Source organism: Falco biarmicus, chromosome 8 (genome assembly GCF_023638135.1).
Source record: "Falco biarmicus isolate bFalBia1 chromosome 8, bFalBia1.pri, whole genome shotgun sequence".
Lineage (NCBI taxonomy): Eukaryota > Metazoa > Chordata > Aves > Falconiformes > Falconidae > Falco > Falco biarmicus.
In genome coordinates this window covers 32,925,898-32,946,982 of record NC_079295.1, presented here as the reverse complement: position 1 = coordinate 32,946,982, position 21,085 = coordinate 32,925,898, and the positions used below count along the sequence as shown (strand labels likewise).

Sequence of the window (21,085 nt, the reverse complement as noted above, 5' to 3'; positions counted from 1 at the left end):
TATACAGAGCTGCAGTGGAAAAGCTTAGCAGAGGAAACGCTTTTAACCTATGTAAACAACGCTGATCGACACCTAAGGTGGCTCAAACCCTCCACGAGCCACCGACCAGTATAAACCATTCAACAGGCTCAAGCGCCACCTCCTGGAAAATCCCTTTCAGTTCAATTCTACTTTTAGACGTTTGGTCACAAGGCAAAATAAAAAGGTGTTCATCACTTTTCTTCTTGCTCGTGTGAGATCTTTCGGTGTTGAGTGTAATTAAAATGCTATAACCATTGGCACAGACAAAACCCAGGGAAGATTCATGTCAGCTGCCAACCACATCACAGGCTGGATCCTGCTGAGTGGTTACATCTGTAAAGAGATTTTCAGTGCTTTGGAAAAGAGGTCTCAGTATTTTTTCAGAAAGGCAACTAATTAAAGTTGTAAGGTAGCAGACAAGCATGGCAAAATAGATGAGGTTCCAAAATTCAGAGGAAAAGCTTAAACATACTCAAACACTTCAAAGATTTTTCTCAGCCTACAAAACTGGGATTGGAGCCTACAAGTGCTTATCACCAGGTGTAGTCCTTGTAATGGAAATAGTCTAATTGTAGCCAATGGATTTCCTTACTAATATGATGAAGCAACTGTGTAATAGGGTGGGTAAAATTTGCAGAACAGGAAAACAGGATCTTGTTTTGAACTTAGTGATTTCAGGTCATAAAATACAATGGGATCTGCTTTTCATTTCACCACTAAACCCAGAAGCGGACAGTACATCTAAACCAGATTTTTAGGAAGGATTGAGTTTGAAAAATGCACAAAGGTTCCCATAAGAATGTGTCACCATTAAAAATGACTTGCCACACTGATGAAGATCACACATCACGCCACAGCCTACCAGTTTTCGTTGATACCTGCAATGTAATGAAAACCCCAAATGCCAAAGCACAAGAAGGAACGCTTTACTCAGATGTAAAGAGGAGGAGTTTCAGCAGCACTATGCATGCTGACAGAAAATGGCAATGGCTCCTTACATCAAAGAAGGTCCCTGCATGTTCCAGGATGAGCTGGCTGGAGTCAGGCTTGTTTTTGCAGTAGGTGACATACATCTGAAATTTATCTGCCTGTGAAAACAAACATCAAGGGAAAAGAAAGATAAGCTATTTCTCTGCTCCCACAGTCTTTCATTAAAGCTTACCAGGATAAATACAGGTGATCACTGTGCCTCCCCCCCCCCCCCAACCAACATAAGAATTGAAAATTAGGAATGGAAGACTTATACACAGTTCATACCTTACCTGACCAGTTCTGAGGGGAACAAGATGCAGCCTGTAACAGCTATGGGAGGCTTTCATTAGCAAGTGTCACAGAGGGAAGGCCTAAAACTTTAATCCAGCTATAAAATAATTTCTAACATCTGTAATGATGTTGTAAAGACTGTATCCAAAAGTCTGAAGGTCTCAAAACTCAGTCATGAAGTGTTGGCTCTATCACCTACTTGCATATAAAGCCTGTGCAGAAACTCTGGGCCAGAGACTCACCTGGCTTAAACTGACTCGAGCCAACATTTTTGGCTTGACACTGGCTCAGATTTGTGACGCCTGGCCTAGACTTGCCTTTCCTACTTTGGTTCAGACTTTAATGGCTCAAACTTTATGTTGTGTTAGGAGTGTTTTGCATTTCATTTCCTAATTTATTTATTTTTAAGAGGAAATGAAAAGCATCTGTGCACTCCTGCCTTAGAGCAGTTTCATATTACTGAACTCTGGTCTCAGGGACAGGCAGGCAAACAGAAGAGGAAGATCGCTTCCTTTTACCACTATTGCATTTTTTATACCAGGTATCTAAATAACAGGACCCTGCAATTGGGCAGGCAGCTTTGTATGTATGTGTGTAACCATATACACGGCTCTGGACATGTACTATTGCTGAGATGATGTGGCACTATCTTAAAAGTACCATGAAGATTTTGCACAGAATGATACATAAATGTGTCTGTCTTTCATACATATGTAACCTCTTCTTTGTAAACTATATTTCTGAATCCATTTTTTCAATATTTGTGTCATGTTTTTAAATTAAAACCCACTTGAAATCATCCAAATATGCTAATTTTTGACAAGTGAAAAATGTCCATAATTACTTTAAAAATACTAATTTCCAACTTTGAAATATGAATAAAACCATCAGAGAAAACATGAAGATAGCTGACTTGCCTGGCAAAAATTTTGAAAAGAGAACAACTTTTATACAGAGAAATTATCGTAGCCAGTTCCTGGAGCCTTCTACACCCACGAAAACTCTTAGCATCAAGAGTTCAAAGTCCTGCTGGAAGTTATCCTGGCATTGCATAATGGAATGAGAGAGCACAGTGGCTCAGCAATTTGACACTAATTTCTGAAGAAAAATGTTGATAAAATATGTTGTTCATGCCTTTATAAAGGTCTCGTGGCATAACTAAAATTCTCTAAGGAAGGTATATTAAGAATTTAACTGTCTGTCATCCCAGGGCCCTCCATAAATAAATGAATTTCACCCTAAATACAGGTTTGGTTTGATGAAGACCTTTTACACAGGAACCAGCAGAGGTAAAAAGCTGTGTTGGTCAGTGTAGAACAAGGAGAGAGGCTCTGGAAAGCTTTCACACCACTACTCAGGAGAAGAGTTAAGGGAGGGAACCTTTAACCCTAGGAGAGGTGAAGGACTGAACAGTCATAGTTCCAGATTAGCTTCTAAACTCACTTATTACAGATGTAACCCTTGCACCAGTTCCCAGCTTGTTTCTGTCTGTGCTGGAGGAATTAATTTGAATAAATAATGAAAAGAAGAAGCCTTATTACCCAGGTGACGAAGCAGTGGCCCACATCCTCAGGCAGTTGTTCGTATTTCTCTAGTTCTTTTAGAAAAATGCTGAAAAAAAGAAGATACCAATGCAATTAGTTACAGTCAAATACCCAGGGGAAGCAGAATGACCAATGAGTTAATCAGTCCTAATGATCAACACTTGTATCTTGATTATGAGGCTAATCAAGTGTCCTACCAATGGAAAAGGTTCTCTTTGCCAAGGTATGCTTTGGGTTTTGAGTACAGTCATGCCTGACTCCACTAGAAAGGAAAAGGTAGCAATCCCTAGTAGGTGGTCAGCGTATTCAGGACTGCAAAGTAATATTCAAGAACCAGAGTGTGAATCTGCAAAAAGATGTTGTGCAGTGGTTCAGAGGAAGAGCAAAAAGAGAAGCCCAAAGCTGTCAGATTTCCATCACCAAACTCAGCACACTGGGCAAAGGACAACAATTTAAACAAGCTTGACACTTCATAGGTAAGTAGTAAACACCCCAAATTTTTGTAATCAACTCTCTCCCAACACCATGTTCCATGAGCGACATCTGTTTGTAGATGGAGCCCTGTGCAATGCCTGGGTGGAAAGAGGAACGTGAAACAGGAGTTGCAGAAGGAGAAGCAACTGACTGTGTTGTTTCCCAAGCCCTGAATCAGGCTGGGGGGTGCCTTAACATCACCAGCCAAAGCACAGGACTGTGGAGAATGTGATGGGGGACACAATTTATTTTAGCATTGCTAGAAATTTTAGAGGGAAAAGGATTACACATAAGCAGCAGGCTAGAGGAGGATGGGACAGGGAAAGAAGTGACAGCAGCAAGGGAGCTATGGGGCATGACTGAGGGCTAAAGGGGTGGTAGCTGGGAGCAAGGGAAAGTAAAAAAGGAAAGTAATAATAGATGGCATCAGACAGGGTCACTAAAAAGAAAGTACAGCACCACAAAAAGAGGGGAAGTAGAAAAGTATCCTGGTTTCAGCCGGGATAGTGTTAATTTTCTTCCTAGGAGCTGGTACAGTGCAGTCTTTTGGATTTAGTATGAGAACAATGCTGGTGACACACTGATGGTTTGGCCATTGCGAAGTCGTGCTTACCCCAAGTCAAGGGCTTTTCAGCTTCCTGTGCTCTGTCTGCCAGCGAGGAGGGGCACAAGGAGCCAGGAGGGAGCAGAGCCAGGACAGCTGCCCCGAACCAGCCAGAGGGATATTCCATACCACAGGATTTATGCCCAGTATGTACACTGGGGAGGGCTGGCTGGGAGGGGCCAATGGTTGCTCAGGGACTGGCTGGGCATCGGTGAGCAGGTGGAGCAATTGTATTGGGCATCACTTGTTTTTCTTGGTTTTATTCCTCTCTCTCTTTTCCCTTTTCATTACAATTATTATTATAATATTTTACTTTATTTTAATTATTAAACTGTTCTTCTCTCAACCCATGGGTTTTACCTTTTTCTGATTCACCTGGTGGGGTGAGTAATGAGCAAGCAGCTGTGTGGTACTTAGTTGCTGGCTGGGGCCAACCCATCACAGAAGGCAGTTGGGTGCTCCTAGCAGAGTTTTAAATGAGATGCTAATATTTACCTGTATGATGGGGCAATTATTCTGGGCTGGCACTTGATTCATCTATTACTTAAAGGCCTTTTTAACGTAATACATAGCTTGAATCTACGAACCTGATACGCTTTCAAGCTGCTTGCACAAAAGCATGCATACGGCAGCCTCTGCTGGACCATACTTATGTCTGTATGATGGCACATCTATCTGGCTGAAGCACTGAAAGTCTCCCAGAACTTCAATAGGGAAGGGTTTTCTGATTTGTTTGTCAAACTGATTTGGTTTTGATGCGTAACTTGAAGAAAGACTTTGAAATTCAGACTGAACTTGTGGGATTCAGCATCCCTAAACATTGTTTGTAACTACCATTCCATTCACATTATAGCAGAGAAATCTGATCTGATACACAGTCTTATCTTGGTAAAATTGAGTACTGTTAGTCACAAATTAAATACAGTCTCCAAGAAGTAGCAGGAAAGCTACTTACTAACCCATCTTATGTCAGCCACTCCCTTTTTCCCCCCTCCTGTTTTCCAAGATATCATATTTTTGACAGGCAAGCTTCCAGACTAGATCTAGTGCTGTGAGATGGAAAGCATGTATAGGACTACAAAGCATTGGTATAATATCACTTCAACATTGTTAATCAGCTGAAGGCAAAGTTTAAACTAAGACAAAATTCATTTTTGTAAAGAAAACAAAACAAGAAATAAAACATTATCTTGCAAATCCGGATCAACTTATTTCTAGTCCTGTGTGCATTGTACTGTAGGCGTTCACTGCAGATGTATAGGTATACACATGCCTTTGGTTTACTTAGTCAGTAAACATTAACAGAACTGTTAGGAAAACCTACTTGTTATGAAAGTCATATATCTCCTGAATATTGCCAAAGATGATGTGTTCCTTATTAAGGATCCCAGCGGGTATTTCTTCCACTCCACTTGTCATTTCCCAAAGGTAAGTCTGGAAGACACCAGCAATTCTTAGTTTTCTGAATAAATGCAGTGAAAAAGAATAGATCTCCCTGCTTTATTGCCAAAGGCACAGGCTGACAAGGGAACTATGTACTTAAAGATTAAACAAACAAGCTAAAAAAAAAAAAATATTAAAAGAAAGTTTCAACATCACAGAAAGCTCTCCAGAGAAATTAAAAGTGCTGACACTTAGAAGTTGTCTGAGGAAAAAGCAGAAACACAACAACAACACCTGTCTTTGCTGTCCAACTGATGGTGTCCAAAAACAGCAGGCAGAAACACTTGAAAGATAAGCTGGATTTGCCACTTCAGTAGCATTAGATACATAACAATCTCTTTCAAACTGCAGGACTGTGAAAGCTGACAGGTTTTACTGGAATACACTCTGCTTTTTGCCTTGAATATCACAGTTCCCTTCTACATGCTGCTGTAGAGCTAGGCAAGGTATTTGACTGTAAACCCAACTCTTTCTAGAGCATGAGAAAGGGATAGATTTGAATTTTTAGGAAAATGTTTCATGATTTAAAAAAAAAACCCTAGAAACCAACAAATTTCAAGTCTACGTGCAAATATCTTGTTCTTTACTGAGTCCCAGGACATTGCTCTCTCTCTGCAGGGGGGAGCGCAGCTTTGTAAATAAAGGCACACTGTGGTGTCTCCAGAGGTGCATTTACAGCCAAGTGTGGGGAGCACAGGACATGGTTCTGCCAGTGGGAGACAAGGTCCCTCTGCTGCCCACTCAACTCTCACCATCAGCAGGACATAGCTCTGTGGTTAAGGCACCAGTGGTGGTACCCTCACACATTCTTGTCAAGCTCAGCCTTTGCGGTACAGTGAACATCACCACCTCAAAGGATATCAGGTCCTTCCTAAAAATACTGGAGACTTCCCGGGCCGTAACTTACCTCTAAGCATTCATGCAAATCCCTGACATAAGCTTTTTCTGTCTGAAGCAGCTCAGCCATAATGAATCTGGAAAAAACAGGATTTCAGGTGTTTTGGACATTATAGGCATTTGTACAATGAACAAAAACCAAAACATCCTTCTGTTGTCTTAATCAATCAGTGTACTTCCACTCCAAACCTTCAGCTGCCTTACCTCGCACCTTTCAGCTCCATGAACAAAATACCAACCTAGCTTCTTGTAGGGGTATTTTCTAAATAACTTTTCTGCATAAAATTCCATTAAGTTGTATTTCTGCAACCCTGACTTGTGATTTACTATCTACATGACCATCTTTGACAGTTAATGGTTCTCAGATTTTTTTTTTCCCCAGGAGTAAGAACTTGAGATTCACAACAACACTTGCACCTTCACTAGCAGTCAGTGGCAAGTCACCCTGAAACTTGACCTTCAGTGGCAATATAGATGGATTTGGGAGACACCACTACTCTGAAGAGGCTTCAACTGCTGGAAGCCCAACAAGCACGTTTGTAGTGCCTGAGGCTGGGCATCTCAACGTTGAAATGCCCAATGTTTTGATAATGTGCCATAAGCAGACCAAGTGAAACCACTGTTCTCCTGAAGTAGAAACAGTTTCTTTTCATGTTTATGCACTGTAGCAATAATTTCAGAGAGCTGGGAAGGATTGTACATACAAATGCTTTCCGGAATATTCTCATACAAAAATTAAGACAAAATACTGTGAAATTAGACTGGTTTTAGATTTAAGTGCAATAAACACTCTCCAAATATTTCTTCTAGTATGAAATACTTCCAGTTCTTTCAGTTGTACACCCACTGAAATCTGAACCTAACTTCAAGTGAACTCGTGTGTCACTGAAACCTAGTTAACTCCTCTGGATGTCATTGGAGTTCAGATAATTCATAGACATATAAAGATGCTTTTCATGTTTTCCTGTTCATTTTACTTTTCACATACACACCCCTGAACGTCTCCATGACATCAGGGTCTAATCAAAGTGCTTGACTCACTCCTTTCCCTTTCCAAAAGTAATTTCTGATTAAAACCAAAAGAAATTAAACCTGTATAGTCTGAAATTCTCTAGCCCACAAGTCACAACTGCCCCACATCTGTAGGCTTATCTCAATAGCTCTGCAGCTGAAAGGAGTTATAGGACTGTCAGTCCATTCTAGTCACGCAAATATCATAGAATCACTCTTAGATAATGTGTCATGGCAGACTGTGAGTGTTTGGGGACATACTCTTTTTTTCTGGCTGACTTTCTTTTTTCTTCATTGACTTCATGGTTTGCATCTCGTAGCTTTACCTCCCGGTCTGAAAGACTTGCTGGAATAATATCTAGTTCTAGGTCCTTGTTATCCTAGAAAAAATAACAGTACAGATTTTAAATTCATTGTAATCCTACTGTTGTCCAAAATGCAACATGTTTATGAGATTAAATGGGTAAGAAGGGACAAAAGTAAGATAAAGATGTCAGAAAGAAGAAAATTCAAAGTGATTTAGAAGAACTACAGTGAGAAGGGAGAAGGTAAGAAGGTAAGAGAAATCTTAAAAAAACACCACCTGTGAGAATCGTTATAGGTGTCACTGTTACTCCTGTTCAGGAATAGGTATTGATGACAAATGTCTAAATTTTACCTTACTCCTTCATGTCTAAATTAGTTGCCTAGTGTGGGACTTCAAAAACAGTTGGATGAAGTGGAGCGCTATGCAGAGACAAGCCCAACTTCCAATGGCTGGCTGCCATGGAAATACCTTTCCAGACCACGGTTAGTAACTTAGTGCAAACCAGAGACCCTACAAGGGACAGTATAATTAAGGTATCCTGAGGGTGCAAGTGAGGGAATTTATTCCTCTTTCTTTGACACTTAATGTTGAAGGATGGTTGACTGAAAGGTTTTTAAGTGTTTCTGCTTCTGGCACTCCCCATTTATACTGCGGCCAGGGAGCAGAAGGTTCTAATTTTTGTTTCTCGTGTTGCTCTATTTCACCTAAAAGAGATCAGAGATGAGGTTGGGGATCAATTTTTTGGTTAGTTAAGGCTGAGAGAATGGAAAGTTACAGTCCAAGCCCAAGTCTGATTCAAAATAATGGTGTGGGAGCAGAATTTATGGTTTATGCTAAAATTAACACAGACTGTTATTCAACTAATGTGTTTTCCCCTTCCTTCCTAGTAGCTGTATGGTCTCCTGGAGAATGGTGCAAACATTTGTTTAGAAAGTCTTTCTGATCTTCACCTGTCTCCTCCTCATACCACTGATCTACCACAAAAACACCTTTTTCTCTTCAGAAACAGTTCTGAGCTTGTCTAGGTAGGTTGACTAGGTCTTAAGTGTTTCTTACAGACACGATAACCTGCAGCATTTATACCATAGCCTTCACCTCCCCCTGTGACTTTCAGCTTTGGTATAAAATCCCAGCAGGACATGGACTTACAGTACCTCTGTATTGATTCCAAGGGCTTTTTCCAGAGAGTAGCGGTATTTCCCCATCCTGAGAGAGAAGTCACGGTAGCGTTTGTCGACGGTGGTGACCCATTTCCTAATTTCAGTGGCGTGTATATGTCCTTTTTCTACAAAGCTATCAGCCAGCTGGATGAGGAGCTTCACTTTCTCCTTTGTTTGCTGCCCAAAATATGGTCCTTGGTTATGTTGCATTATTACTATTTCCTTTGCTTTTAATTCACACAGCAGTAAGAAGCAGCTTGCTATTTTTTTATACATCATTAAAGACTGTCTGTACTTAATCTTACACAAAATAAGATGCTTTCAACTTTTCCCAGTAAAACATGAAAGGAATGACATTTTTATAAGGAGATTATGAAGCTGCAGTAGATAGAAGTTGAGTTTTTGAAACCACACATGCACAAACACATAAGGAAAACGTTGAAACTTAGACATGCCTCCTTCCTATAACCAAAAACTTATTTTTTGTGAGCCTTGGAGTAGAAGATAGCATTTAAAAAATCACACCTCGTAAAATACGCAAGTTACTTGAATCTATACTGAGGTGGTTCTGCAGACCCGAGCAGGCAGGTCATTAATACACCACATACCATTCCAGGAAGTGAGTTTGAGTCACTACTACTCTGTTTCAGAAACAAGCAGAATTTAAATCCAAATTCCTGTTCTACAATAAACTCCTCCATCAGTATTTTAGTTCCACTTAGAGTACTACAAACTAAAAGAAGCCTGAACTCCAAAACATACACTGAGCCACCAAACCTTCCACAGGTCTTTTCTAAACCACCTGGGCTCTGATTGCCCCTTAGTCATTATGTTTTTCTGTGTTGAGGAACTTTGTGCAAATCTGGCACAAAGGAGCTAGTTATAAATTAGCTTAGATTCCAAATCTATCCCAGGAACTGAAGGTGTCTGGACCTTATGTTTGAGCCAACTCAAATACAGAATGATTATAAAAACTGAGATACCAACTGTACAGACTGCACTCCATCTGTAATGCACATATTAATCCTCAAAAGCAAAAGGAGAATCAGTCGTATCCTCGGAGGTATTGGCAAGTTGTTTTTCAGAGATGGAGGAAACTTTCCATGCTGACTGAAGCAAGACATGTTGGCAGGTACTTGACATTATCAGCAATCGGGCCACAAATGGACAAATGTGTGTCGGACCAGAAAACATCTAGCAGATTTCAAATACAATACTAAATTCAAGAAATTTCACCAGCAAAATAAACAGCTGAATCATAGATCATCTTAACAAATTAATTGAATACTTAAGCAAGGCTAGGTGTGATGAAGGAAAAATCTGACTAGCTGTTATATTTAAAGGGTGTTTCATTCCCAAAAGCCACTGCTGATTCTGCTTTGCAAACAATTGGTTTGGCCAGAAAGTTATTGGGATCAGGAAGACTTTCAGTTACAGCTTAATTTGAGAATAACATCAGTCTGGGAGTGACATGCATTTACCAAATTGCATGTGGCAGTGAAAATACTCTAGGGCAGCAGTAGAAAAGTGATTTACTAGAGCTCTGGGGAGCAAGACTAGATGTGTCAGTGTAAGGACCAGCCAGTTATGGTCAATAAGGAACAAGGTATAAAACTCAGTCCTAGGCTAAGTCAAGAGTAGAAATAGTTTGGAAACTTCAGAATGCATCAGGATTTTTCTGATCAAAATTAAATTATAAACTGGAACATGATTTCAGGTAGACTGATAATGGGTGGAGGCCAGAAGTACTGTTAAAGGCACGTTGTACAGGTTCTGTCTGATTAAATTAACTTCTACCCACTGCTACTTATCTCCCATTTTCACAAACATGCAAGCTAAGCAAAAAGGAAGGAGACAAGAACACCACAAAGCCTGTGAATCAAACCCATGGAAGCACGGACAGCCTAATGAGGAATTTAAGGATTACAGAAGATCAATTTCAGTACACAGTGAAATGAAGCTACATAACACCAAAGCCATGGTCTTGTTGCAGTCCGATTTTGCAATTTAGATCCTTATCAGTGACTGTTAATACCCCCGTGGATTCACTGTCTGTAAATCACCTATGGTTTGAATTAATTTGTCTGAAGCAGATCCAATCACCATTCCTCTGTAAACCCCACCAGTTTTCTCGGAATTGCTCCATATAAATGAATAGATTCTTGGTAAAGCAGTTTTGTATTCAAAAATGTTCACTCTGGAGTTAAAACCCCCATTTATTTGAAGTATTTTGTTGGGATCAGCAGATTGTTTCTAAGGAGATAAATGATCAACCGTGATCAACCAAATTAATTTGGAATTAATTAAAGAAATTGTAGTTGCAGTAACTGAACAGACAGGGAATCCAAGACGACCTTGGATATGTTCAAAACAATTAGTTACTCTATACCTTTCTTGTATGATTGTTTGAGGATGGAATTAGGCTACGTCTCATTAGGCTGCTGTGAACTCTGCATGCAAGTGGTCGTTCCCTTCCTTCTGATCAGAACAAAAAAGCTGCATAACCAGTACAGACCAAGGGGGAGAAAACCTCCTTTTTGTGTCTATGTTTTGCTAAAAATGTAAGATTACAGTTCTCAAAACACATTGATCTTCTGGGCCAAGAACGTCAGGAGGAAAATACAAAATCAAGAGAATATTATTACAGAGATCTGAGGCATTGAAACAGGATCATAAACATAGACTAATGCAGATGCCATAATTACATTAAAGTCACTGTTTACCTTGGCAGGCACTCTGAATTCCCCATATTCCTTCAGGAGTTCCTGAGTTTCTTCTGCTGATTCCCCTGTGGAGTTGTGAGTAGAGAGGTAATATTCGCCTGTTTCTTGGATCCAGTCTAAGGCCTGTGAATGTCAAAAACAACCAAAGGAAAACCAAAACAAACAATCTTTGTATTTCAAGAACTAATTCTCTGACAAAAAAAAATAATATCTGCCAAATAACATATTAAATCCATTGGGTCTTAATACTGTGTATACCAAGACACTTTCTAGGAACACATAAAAAGATTACAGTAATCTAAGCAGGTGGGAGAGAATACAAAAGACGCTGTATGTTTCCTAGGAGAAAAAGGAATGCAGGGAATTCTACCTGTACAAGGATAAATCTGCACACAGTGAAAGCAGTTGTCTCATTCAGAAATAGTTCAATAAAACAGTTTGCTCTTATACTTTTTTTCAAACAAAGGAACAAATCCAGAAATTAATCTGACCTGGCAAATATACTGAGGTTCATTGTTGGATTTTGGAATTTTCTTCAATTGTTTTAAAAATCTACATTTGCCATGTTTTCAAAAGTTACAGTTTTTAAATACCGGTTGAGATTACAACAGGAACCCCACACAGAGGCAATACACAGATACAGGAAATATTTACACACTGCCAAGACAGAAAGACAAAGTGGGGGTTTTACGTTACCTGCTTGGCACTGCGCTCAAAGACAACATATTGTTGGCACTGATCTAATCTCCGCTTCTTCAGGGTCCAGAAGTGAAGGACCCGGTTCTCCCTCTGCAGCAGCTCACTCAGAATGGCTGTAGGGCAAAGGAAAACATCTGCATGATTAGCGATTCTGTGAGTGTATACAGAAATAAGCCATAAAAAACTGAACGTGCTCACTCTGCCTGGACAGCATTCCCAGGAGCAGAGCCTCTGAGACTGTAGTTCCTAAAAACAAGCACTGATTCAAAGGGGCTGCCTTAAGAAAAAACACACACAGACACACACACAAATATAAATAAATAAATAAATCAATAACCCTTAAAAAAAAAAAGTGCAGTTGCAGGTTTGTCTGGTAAAGGAGAAGATGCTAGAACAGAGTTTGGGATTTAACATGATTTCTAGTCCTTTTGTTCTCTTGTGTTGCTTATTTCAGAGGTCTAGTACTGGCTGACATAGAAGTTGCCCTTTTACTGCCTTGCTGGTTGCTCTGGCCACAGGCTACGCAGCCCTTGGCACCAAAGCCTACTGTCCCATGTAGAGCTCTGGTCACGATTGAATTTTATTCAGACCTGAGCCCCCAGTCTGACATACTTGGTAAGGGTTCTCATACAGCTGTGCTGCCTGGCAGCCCTCTGTGTGCTCCCCATGCAGTGACTGCAGCAATGGTTTTGGGTTGAGGCCTGGTATTGGTCCTCCAAACTGTTTTCTGTGTGACAGGGGCGTGACAGACACCCAGATTCAGTAAGAAACTGGCAGGAGACCTGCTACTCCTTGGAGTCTAGGACATACATGTTCTCCTTCAAAACCCAAGCGCTCAGTCAGACTATAACAACTTGATGAAAGGGTGTGAATTAACTCTTTAAAAAATACCATGGGTTTAACTGAAAAGATTATATGCAGAGAGCATAGAGAGGGTACAAGAGATTCACACTATATCACTAACAACAACCTAGTTAAACCTGAGTTTTTCTATTTAAACCTAGCTAAGTCCCGTGCAACTGGCAGCAGCATCACCCATCCCAGCCATGCCTGGACATGGAGCTCAGCAGGTAAGGCATGGCAGCCCTCCTGTCCTCGCCTCAGAGCACATCATCCACCAAGAGAGGGCTTAGGCACTCACAACCTGGCAGCAGCTCCACTCTTTTATACTAAAACATTGAGTCTGGCTTCTCAGCCACCTACGGTCACTTAGGATCCTTTACAGCACCTGTTAATAACCCCTCTCACCCTAAGCCCTTTCTGATAGGGCTGATATTTATTGCTTATGTATCAACACTGGGGCAGTAAACAGTTTTGGATGTATCCCTCCCCATTTACAAGTGTGACACTGATTATGGCCAAAGAATTTGTAATACTTAATTGCAAAACCTACTCTAGTCCTTTCTGAGGGCAACGGGAACTTTGAATGACAAAGGGAACTTGAAGCTTGTCATGGGTGCTCTAGATCAGGTGCCTGCATAAACAGTTTATGCCAAATATAACTAATTTTGTTCTGCATTAATGACTTTGCTTTGGAAGCACAATAAGTATCCTACTAAATGGTTCTTTTATTCTGAACTAAAGCACCCACTTCAAAGATTTTCTGTGAAAAGACTCACCACGTGTAAGAATTACACATTTGGCTTTGAAAAAGACTAATACACAAATTGTTTTTTATATAAGTGAGTCATTTCAAACAAGCTCAGTGAGGAACAATCACAAGCTTATATCAGGTGCATATTTAAGGGCTTGTTGAGTCAGGGTTTAATTAATTTTCCCATGATTTTCAACTGTAGGGAACAAAAGTCCACAACAAGAAGAAGCATTTGACACAGTAGAGGGGGAAAGCTGAACAAAGTCATGTTAGCATTGAAGAACTGGTATTGAAAGAAAGGAAGGAAAATAATCCCTTCAGTAGCACCCCTTTAATCTTCTGTGTATAATCAAAGTTCCCATTCCTCCCACATATATAATGACTGCACTGCTTTTAACCTGTGCCTTTCTGCAGCTTGTAAGAAAGCCAATAATAATAACAAAAATAGTTTGTTTTTGCAGGATCTCTTTGCTCATTCTTATCAGTACCTTGCAGCACTGCCAGGCACAGATTAACAACTGTTTAATTAAGCAGAGGACTGAAAACATTTTAAACGTCTCAGATGTATCATCTGATTGTAAGCAATGCTCTTCTGACCAAACGAAGGTAACTGCAGGCAGGTACTTTTGCTGGTGATTATTTGATGCAGTCAGACATCAAAGAGGATTCCAGGGACAAAAAAATAGCAGATCCATCCTAGGGATGAACAAGTCTGGGGTTCATTGTTTTCCAGTGCTCAGCAGCAACAGGATGCATCTAGACCTTGTATTCGATATGTGCTTATGTATTCATTTTTAGGTATAAAGGCAAAAGAGTGTCTGATCATCTCAGCTGACAACCTACATAATGGCACAATGCCATGGACTCTCCTGACAAGAGAAGCCAGAAAAAGTCCATGTTTCAAACCCCTTTTCTTTTTTCCCTCCACTACCACTTGCAACAGCAGAGTTCTGTATAAGAACTGATGCCCTGCAGAAGGGGCATCACTTTCTGAGAGGCCTCGCTACCACTGCGAAAGGTGTCAGGCCTATGTATGATTTTAGTGACAGAGAGAGATGACAAAACTTAAGGTGCCTTCTTAGCATGTTCACGAACTTTAGGATGACCACACAGCAGAGAGGGAAGCAAACAAAACCTTCAATGCTGTCATTGCACCAGTGCACCAACCTTTCACTTGCTGCTCGGGCCCCCTTGTATGGCTTGCTACTCCAGGCATGCTGACATTGTTCCTGTGGATGTACTTGAGGAACACTTCAGCATTCCTTCGTGCCAGTGTACAGGCCTAAGAAAAAAAGTCCCCACCAAAAAGAATCAGTAAAGATGAGCAAAGAAAGCAAAGGGGACCCAAGGGAGTTCTCTACTTATTTTGCAGGGAGAAGTTTTCTTTCATCTCGGAACGTGATAGCTTCAGCTAAGAGTCAATAAACTCAGCTAATAAACTAACAGCCTCATAAATATATTAAAACATGAGTAATTTTGAATATAGTGGCTGATTTTATATATTAAGGCAAAATAACGGCAATAATAAAACAACTGGTTGTAAAGAGCTAGTACATCACACATTCTCAATTTAACCCATCTCTCAGGAAAAGTACTCATTGTTTCAAAAAACGTACAATCTAGAGGCATAATTTCTTAAGCCTTGCCTGCAAGCATAGTTTCATTTTGTATATCAGTTTTAGTGGAAGGTGGAAGGATAGCTGTCATTTGACTTGTCAGCTGGTTAGCTTCACAGTTCTTACAAGGCAGCACCTGGAAGGCAGGAGAAAATCTCTGTCTCCATCCTGGTGCTGCCCTGCAGAGACACAATTGCTTCAATTGTTAGTAGTTCTTCAGTTACTGGCCTTGAGGACAGAATTTGAAATGCTGGATGGTTTATATAAGCCAACATCAAAATGCCGTATGATACCTATCATTTATAATGCTTATCATATGCAATTTTGAGAATTTGAACTTTGAACCAGCACAACAACTAACATCCTTCAAGTGCAATGCCAATACCACCTAATTAGTCCTGATGACATCTCTGAGGTATGCATTGATGATAATGCTTATTACCCCTACTATAACAGTGTAAAACTGGCGTAGGGTTTATACAGGCAGTCAGTAGTTGAACTGAAATTACACCTCAGCGCCTCATCTCAAACTCATCAACACTGCTCTAAATTGACTACTTAGTGGGGAGTTTTCCTGACTTATAAGAGAACTAAAATGAGACCTTGAGAAAAGCCTCCTTCTGTTCCAGATGTTTGCTGATCAGAGGGATGACGTGGTCTATCTCAGCTGCTGGTCCAAGTTTATCTCGACCTCCACACCAGTCCTCATCCCGTCTGTATTCTTGCTCCAAACTCTCTAATACGCTGCACACCTGAAACATGCCCACAGCACAATTCAGTTAGCTACAGTCATAATAAGGAGGAACATATTTAGGAAAAGTATGACCAATGACATTTCAAATCTAAATGTTTTGGACTATGGGCCATGGCATAGGAATAACTGGGTATGAAACAAGCCCTGGACAGAATGATCTAGCAGTTCTTCTTACCCATAGGCATACTCCACTGCGTGGGATGCCATTCATCTGGTTTAAGGGTGATAAATCCTTCTTTTCCAATGGATAAGGTGGCGGGGGGTGGGGGGGGGAGCTAAAAAAGTTGAATCAAGGCAGGGGTCAGTCTGGCCCCAGTCGATCATTCAGGAAACAATCCCTATTCTGGAAGGGTGCTTTAGGTGTGTTTAAATCTCCCTGAAGTCAAGGGACTTAGCACATACTTAAAGAAAAAACACATGCTTAAATCCTTCCCTGAAACAAAGTCTGAAGCTGGAACTAATTCTCTTCAGCTGCATGTTAGCTGTTCCCCATATAGCTTTTGTAAAGACTGGTGGCAACCAGCAGACATTAAATCAGTGTCACAACCTAGGTGGATGCAGGTGTTCCAATGTACAGGGCTTACACACATATCTTCTATCTTGATAGAACAGCGGGAATGACATAAATAAACCAACACAGTCTGAAAATTGTGTATGCAGTGGCCTCAGACAAGGCTGAGTCTTTTGTACTGCAGATCCTGAGAATACTCTCAGTGGCCTGTGCAGACACTTAAAAAATCGCAAAAGTTTTCCAGAACATTTGGAATTTCCTCCTTCTCTCCCAGAGGGCTCTTCCTACCCACTCCACTGCTGAGATTACTCAAGATGCAGTTATTGCTAGGGGTCCAGCTAACCACGTTCACCCTTTTCTCACTCACTCTTGCAACTTCTGTATGAATACAGTTATAATTCAGAGGACCCCACATGATTAAGTGGATAGTGTGGAAGAGACTCCAGCATCACCCACCAATCCTCCCCACTATTGCAGGCCATTTTCATATAACTCCATCCATGAATACATCAAAGTCCATTTTAAAATGGGTGAGCCTAGGGAAACCGATCAACTTATCCTGCTGCCAGGCTGTTCAAGGACCTTAAGCATCTGACAATCTGAAATCATCTTCTTGCTTGGAGGCAAACCAGCATTCACTTTCAAGCATTTATTGGAAAGCAAGTGCCCCACGCATTATTAGGCACATGAAAGCATTTCCATTTTACTTCTTGAAAACTTCAGGACTCTATTGGGTTTGGTGACTTAAAAAATGAAAGCAGAAAGACTGCCTGGGATCCACATCTTTCCAGAAAGGATGGTCCCTGTACATGCAAATATCATCTTTCTGTTAAGGTGATGAGAGAAATTAATACCAAGTGGGCTGTCAATGAAGTCAGAGAGAAACTGGGCTATTTGGAAGCCAGGGTTCCAGCAGTTATATCAAGAACATAGTGTGCTTGGGGTAGACAGGCATGAAAAATTTTGGCTGGTTGTAACAGTCTCTCCACCCTTTTAGCTGCTTTTTCGAGATACTCGGATTATTCAGGATCCAGTAAATTACTCAATCCACTGTCATCCAGTCAGGGAGCAGACCATTAAGGATCGTAGATCAGTCGTGTGGCCCAAGAGGAGATGACAGACTACTTGCTGCAGTGAGTTCATGAGAATTCAAACACTGAATGATCTTTACCCTAAACATTTGCTGAATAGACACAACTAATGAATGAACTGGTGGACACTACAGTATGCTTGTCTATGACTTGGAAACAGGAAGAGACTGAACTGACAAATTACTGGCTATGCATATTTTGGCCAGCACATTTGACCGTCTAAAGCACTAATGAATCCCTTAATGGTTTTCATTTCTCACAATCCTCCATCAGCAGTAATTCATTTCAATCTTGAGTGCATCAGGGACTGTAAATCTGTTTGAAACACCTCACAGTGAAAGACATTCATTATAAGGAATGAATTAATCTTAAACAATCTTAAAAATGCATTAAACAAATGACACTTAAAAGTGGCCCAAGGATCATCTACAGCCTCAATGTTAAGGAAAAAATAACCTCTTTCCCCAGCGATACATTTAGTTGTGCTAAAAAACTTCCCATGTCTGGTTTTCTAGTTGAGGAACTAACTGTGTGATAATAATAATAACAGAAAATTTAATGGAAATCACTGATGTCTTTTGTTAAAACCACAGGTTCCTGCAATGTCCGTGTTAACATGAACTGCCTGGCTGCAGTAAATTACATCAGGCAAGGCTATTTGAGTATCCACACGATGACACTAATTCTCACTGACTACAGTATAAATGACACCTGCTTGTGCAAGGGATGAATAATTGCACCATATCAGCAGCCAACTGCAATGTGTTTTGCAATTCATGGACACCTGGGATGAAGTAAAGTTTTGTCAACATATAATGGTTGCTGCTGTAATTATCTGTGTTGCGTATGGGTTTAGGAGAAATTGCTTCATACCTTGGCACCTTTTTTGGCATAGTGGTATTTAACTTTTAGCGAAAACACTGGCTAGTACTGCTCACAAAGTAATTAACTGCAAGCAGTTCTCAAGGAAAGGCAGATTTCTATTCCTCAAAATTAACTCTGATATCATGAGAACTTGAAACAAAAATGGTGGGATTTCAGAAATTCTTCCTGTTGGACAGGGGACAATTGAAACAACCAAACTTCAAGAATTACATTGCTTCATTGAAAACTTTTAAGGTGAAAGTTACTGCGAACTGCTGCCTTTTTTTGTTTGGTTGGTTTTGGGGTTTTTTGTTACAGTACTTGTCAAGGAAACAACTTTGACTACGTCAAACTTTGGTTTCCATGTGTGGCTTAGCATTGCTATGCCAATGGAGCAAATGTCTTTTCACTTAATTTTGCCAGTGCTGTGAGATCCCTTGCTGGCAGAAGACCCTCCGCACTCAGGGTCAGAGGAGAAAGCCCATATCTGCCAGCACTGTTACATCATGGAGTGCACTCACATTAGTGTTTGCCAGCTGGGAGTCACGTGAGGGCTCAACACTGGCCCTGTTCAGGTGACAGAAAGGTTTATATGCACCTAATGCATGGATGAAGACTTGAAAACATATGTAAAAAGACAAAGGGCAGCTTTTAAGGGCAAGCAGGGCTGACTGAAGCCACACACTTTCTACTTTTGGGATTACTCAAGGAAAAGGGAGAAGAATGAGCATGGCTCCTTAGTGGTATTAGCAGAGCAGGCATTTGGAACAGTTCAACACTCTGCGCTGATCTTGGTGAGTAGCAAGTTCTTCACACTCTACACTGGGAGCTAAATCCCAGGCAGCAGTCATACACTATGGCACAGATATGATACTGTTCAGCTCACCTGCTCAGAAGTTTTGTAGAAGGCCACTGAGGCATTGACAAGTTTGAGCCTGTCCTCCATCTTCAGCATCAGCTGCTGCCAGTGCAGGGCCACCTTTTCAGCACACTCTCGGATAGCATCAGCATCATAATGCCCAGCCTGTAGCAACACTTCAGCTTTCTGCTGGACCTGTAGGGCACTCTGGTGTGTCTTCTGTAAGGAAGTGGCATGAAAGAGGGACTGTGTATGAGGGGAGGAAAGAGAGGTTGTATAGATGTGCCAGATGTATGGTAGAAAGGTGAAGCGAGGTGTGAGCATGAAGATGCAAGAGAGTGAAACATTTTCAGAGCGTTATCTTCAGTTAACAGTTACTTTCTGCAAAGCATTTTAGTTTAAATTATTCACACACATTTGCAACATTATTAAAGCTTGAGAAAAGTAAGCGCTGGCTAAGATGGGTTAGCTCACTGGTCAGCTACTGCCGCTTGGGCAACAGCCCTGGGTGGGATTGCCAGTGGATCCATTTTGACAACCCGTATGTGGGCAGCTGTTGTGCTGAGCTCCCAGCCAGCCTGTACTCAGCGCTGACTGCATGCCACACAACCTGCAGATACAAAACTAAACACCAGAGTTGGCAAACTTTAGGGTCTTTAGGGCCTGATCACCCTAATTTGACTCTTGCCAGGCAGTATGCTGGCATCAGCAGCTGTACTCATGTGTGTAATTTTCCTGTCTGCAGTATACAAAACATCAACCCCAGAAGATATGAAGACGCCTTACTAAATGGAATGAACTATATCACAAATATCAATCCCTACAAGACATATTTCTGAAAGTCAGTTCAATCACATTGGAGATACACTGTGCTACCTTAAAGGGCAGAGCTGGGGGCAGTCAAGCCATTTTCTCCACCATTCTCCTATTTAGTCAGTAGCCACTTTACAAGCAGGACTGAATTATCTGCCTTATTCCCCAGCCTACACCAGCTTCTCTCAGAGTAACCAAGTGGTAGTTACACCTTCCTCTGTGGGTTCCTGAGAGGAAAATAGCCCCCAGCCCTTCACAGCCTCCTGAGTAACTGTATTCAGGCATGGTTTAGTCCAATATTTGATTTTAATCTTCTGAACAGAAGCCCTGAAATCTCCCAAAGACTCCTCTGTTCTGCATCCCATTTGTAACTGCTGCTGACAAATTCTCATGTGATACTTTTATGATCTAATCCTTGAACCTGGAAAGAAGCTTGAAATCGTCTGGTAACACACTGATGAATAATGCAATATAGAGAAAGCTATTAGCAAAAAAAAAGGATTAATACTTGGCAGAAACGTTTAGGAAGATGTTCAAGAACAACTGGTTAAATTTAATATCCAGCTGCTTTACTGATGTTAGAATTGTAACACTTGTTTTAAATAGACTTTGAAGGATTTCAACTGAAAAATCAATTCCACATCTAGAATGCCTTTAGAGGACAGTCTGCCCTGTGTGCTTTGTTGATCTCTTCTCCATATTGAGCTTTAAGCACTTAAAATATTTAACCTAGCATCTTCTTCCTTTGAAAACTTATTTTCCTCTTACTGTGGTGCAACCTTCTCCCTCTGTGATATGCATTTACCACCAAATACAAGTGTATTCTTCCCCAGTGTT

General features: G+C 40.8%; 1 protein-coding gene across 8 annotated transcripts in view; it reads right to left on the bottom strand.

The window, feature by feature from the left end:
* KALRN (kalirin RhoGEF kinase) overlaps positions 1–21,085 on the bottom strand; it is a 528,299-nt gene that overhangs the window by 153,420 nt on the left and 353,794 nt on the right. For 7 of the 8 annotated variants that reach the window (XR_008823368.1, XR_008823367.1, XM_056348127.1 and 4 more), the window contains exons 17-27: positions 19,463–19,681; positions 15,959–16,108; positions 14,908–15,022; positions 12,144–12,259; positions 11,448–11,570; positions 8,719–8,901; positions 7,519–7,637; positions 6,257–6,323; positions 5,231–5,340; positions 2,826–2,895; positions 1,020–1,109 (exon numbers count right to left, since the gene is read on the bottom strand). Coding sequence is in view for 6 of the 8 variants with exons in the window: in XM_056348127.1 (XP_056204102.1) it covers positions 1,020–1,109; positions 2,826–2,895; positions 5,231–5,340; positions 6,257–6,323; positions 7,519–7,637; positions 8,719–8,901; positions 11,448–11,570; positions 12,144–12,259; positions 14,908–15,022; positions 15,959–16,108; positions 19,463–19,681 (1,362 nt within the window). In the remaining 2 variants the exon portion in view is untranslated. The remainder of the gene's footprint in view (positions 1–1,019; positions 1,110–2,825; positions 2,896–5,230; positions 5,341–6,256; positions 6,324–7,518; positions 7,638–8,718; positions 8,902–11,447; positions 11,571–12,143; positions 12,260–14,907; positions 15,023–15,958; positions 16,109–19,462; positions 19,682–21,085) is intronic. The other variant, XM_056348123.1, reaches the window with a different exon arrangement.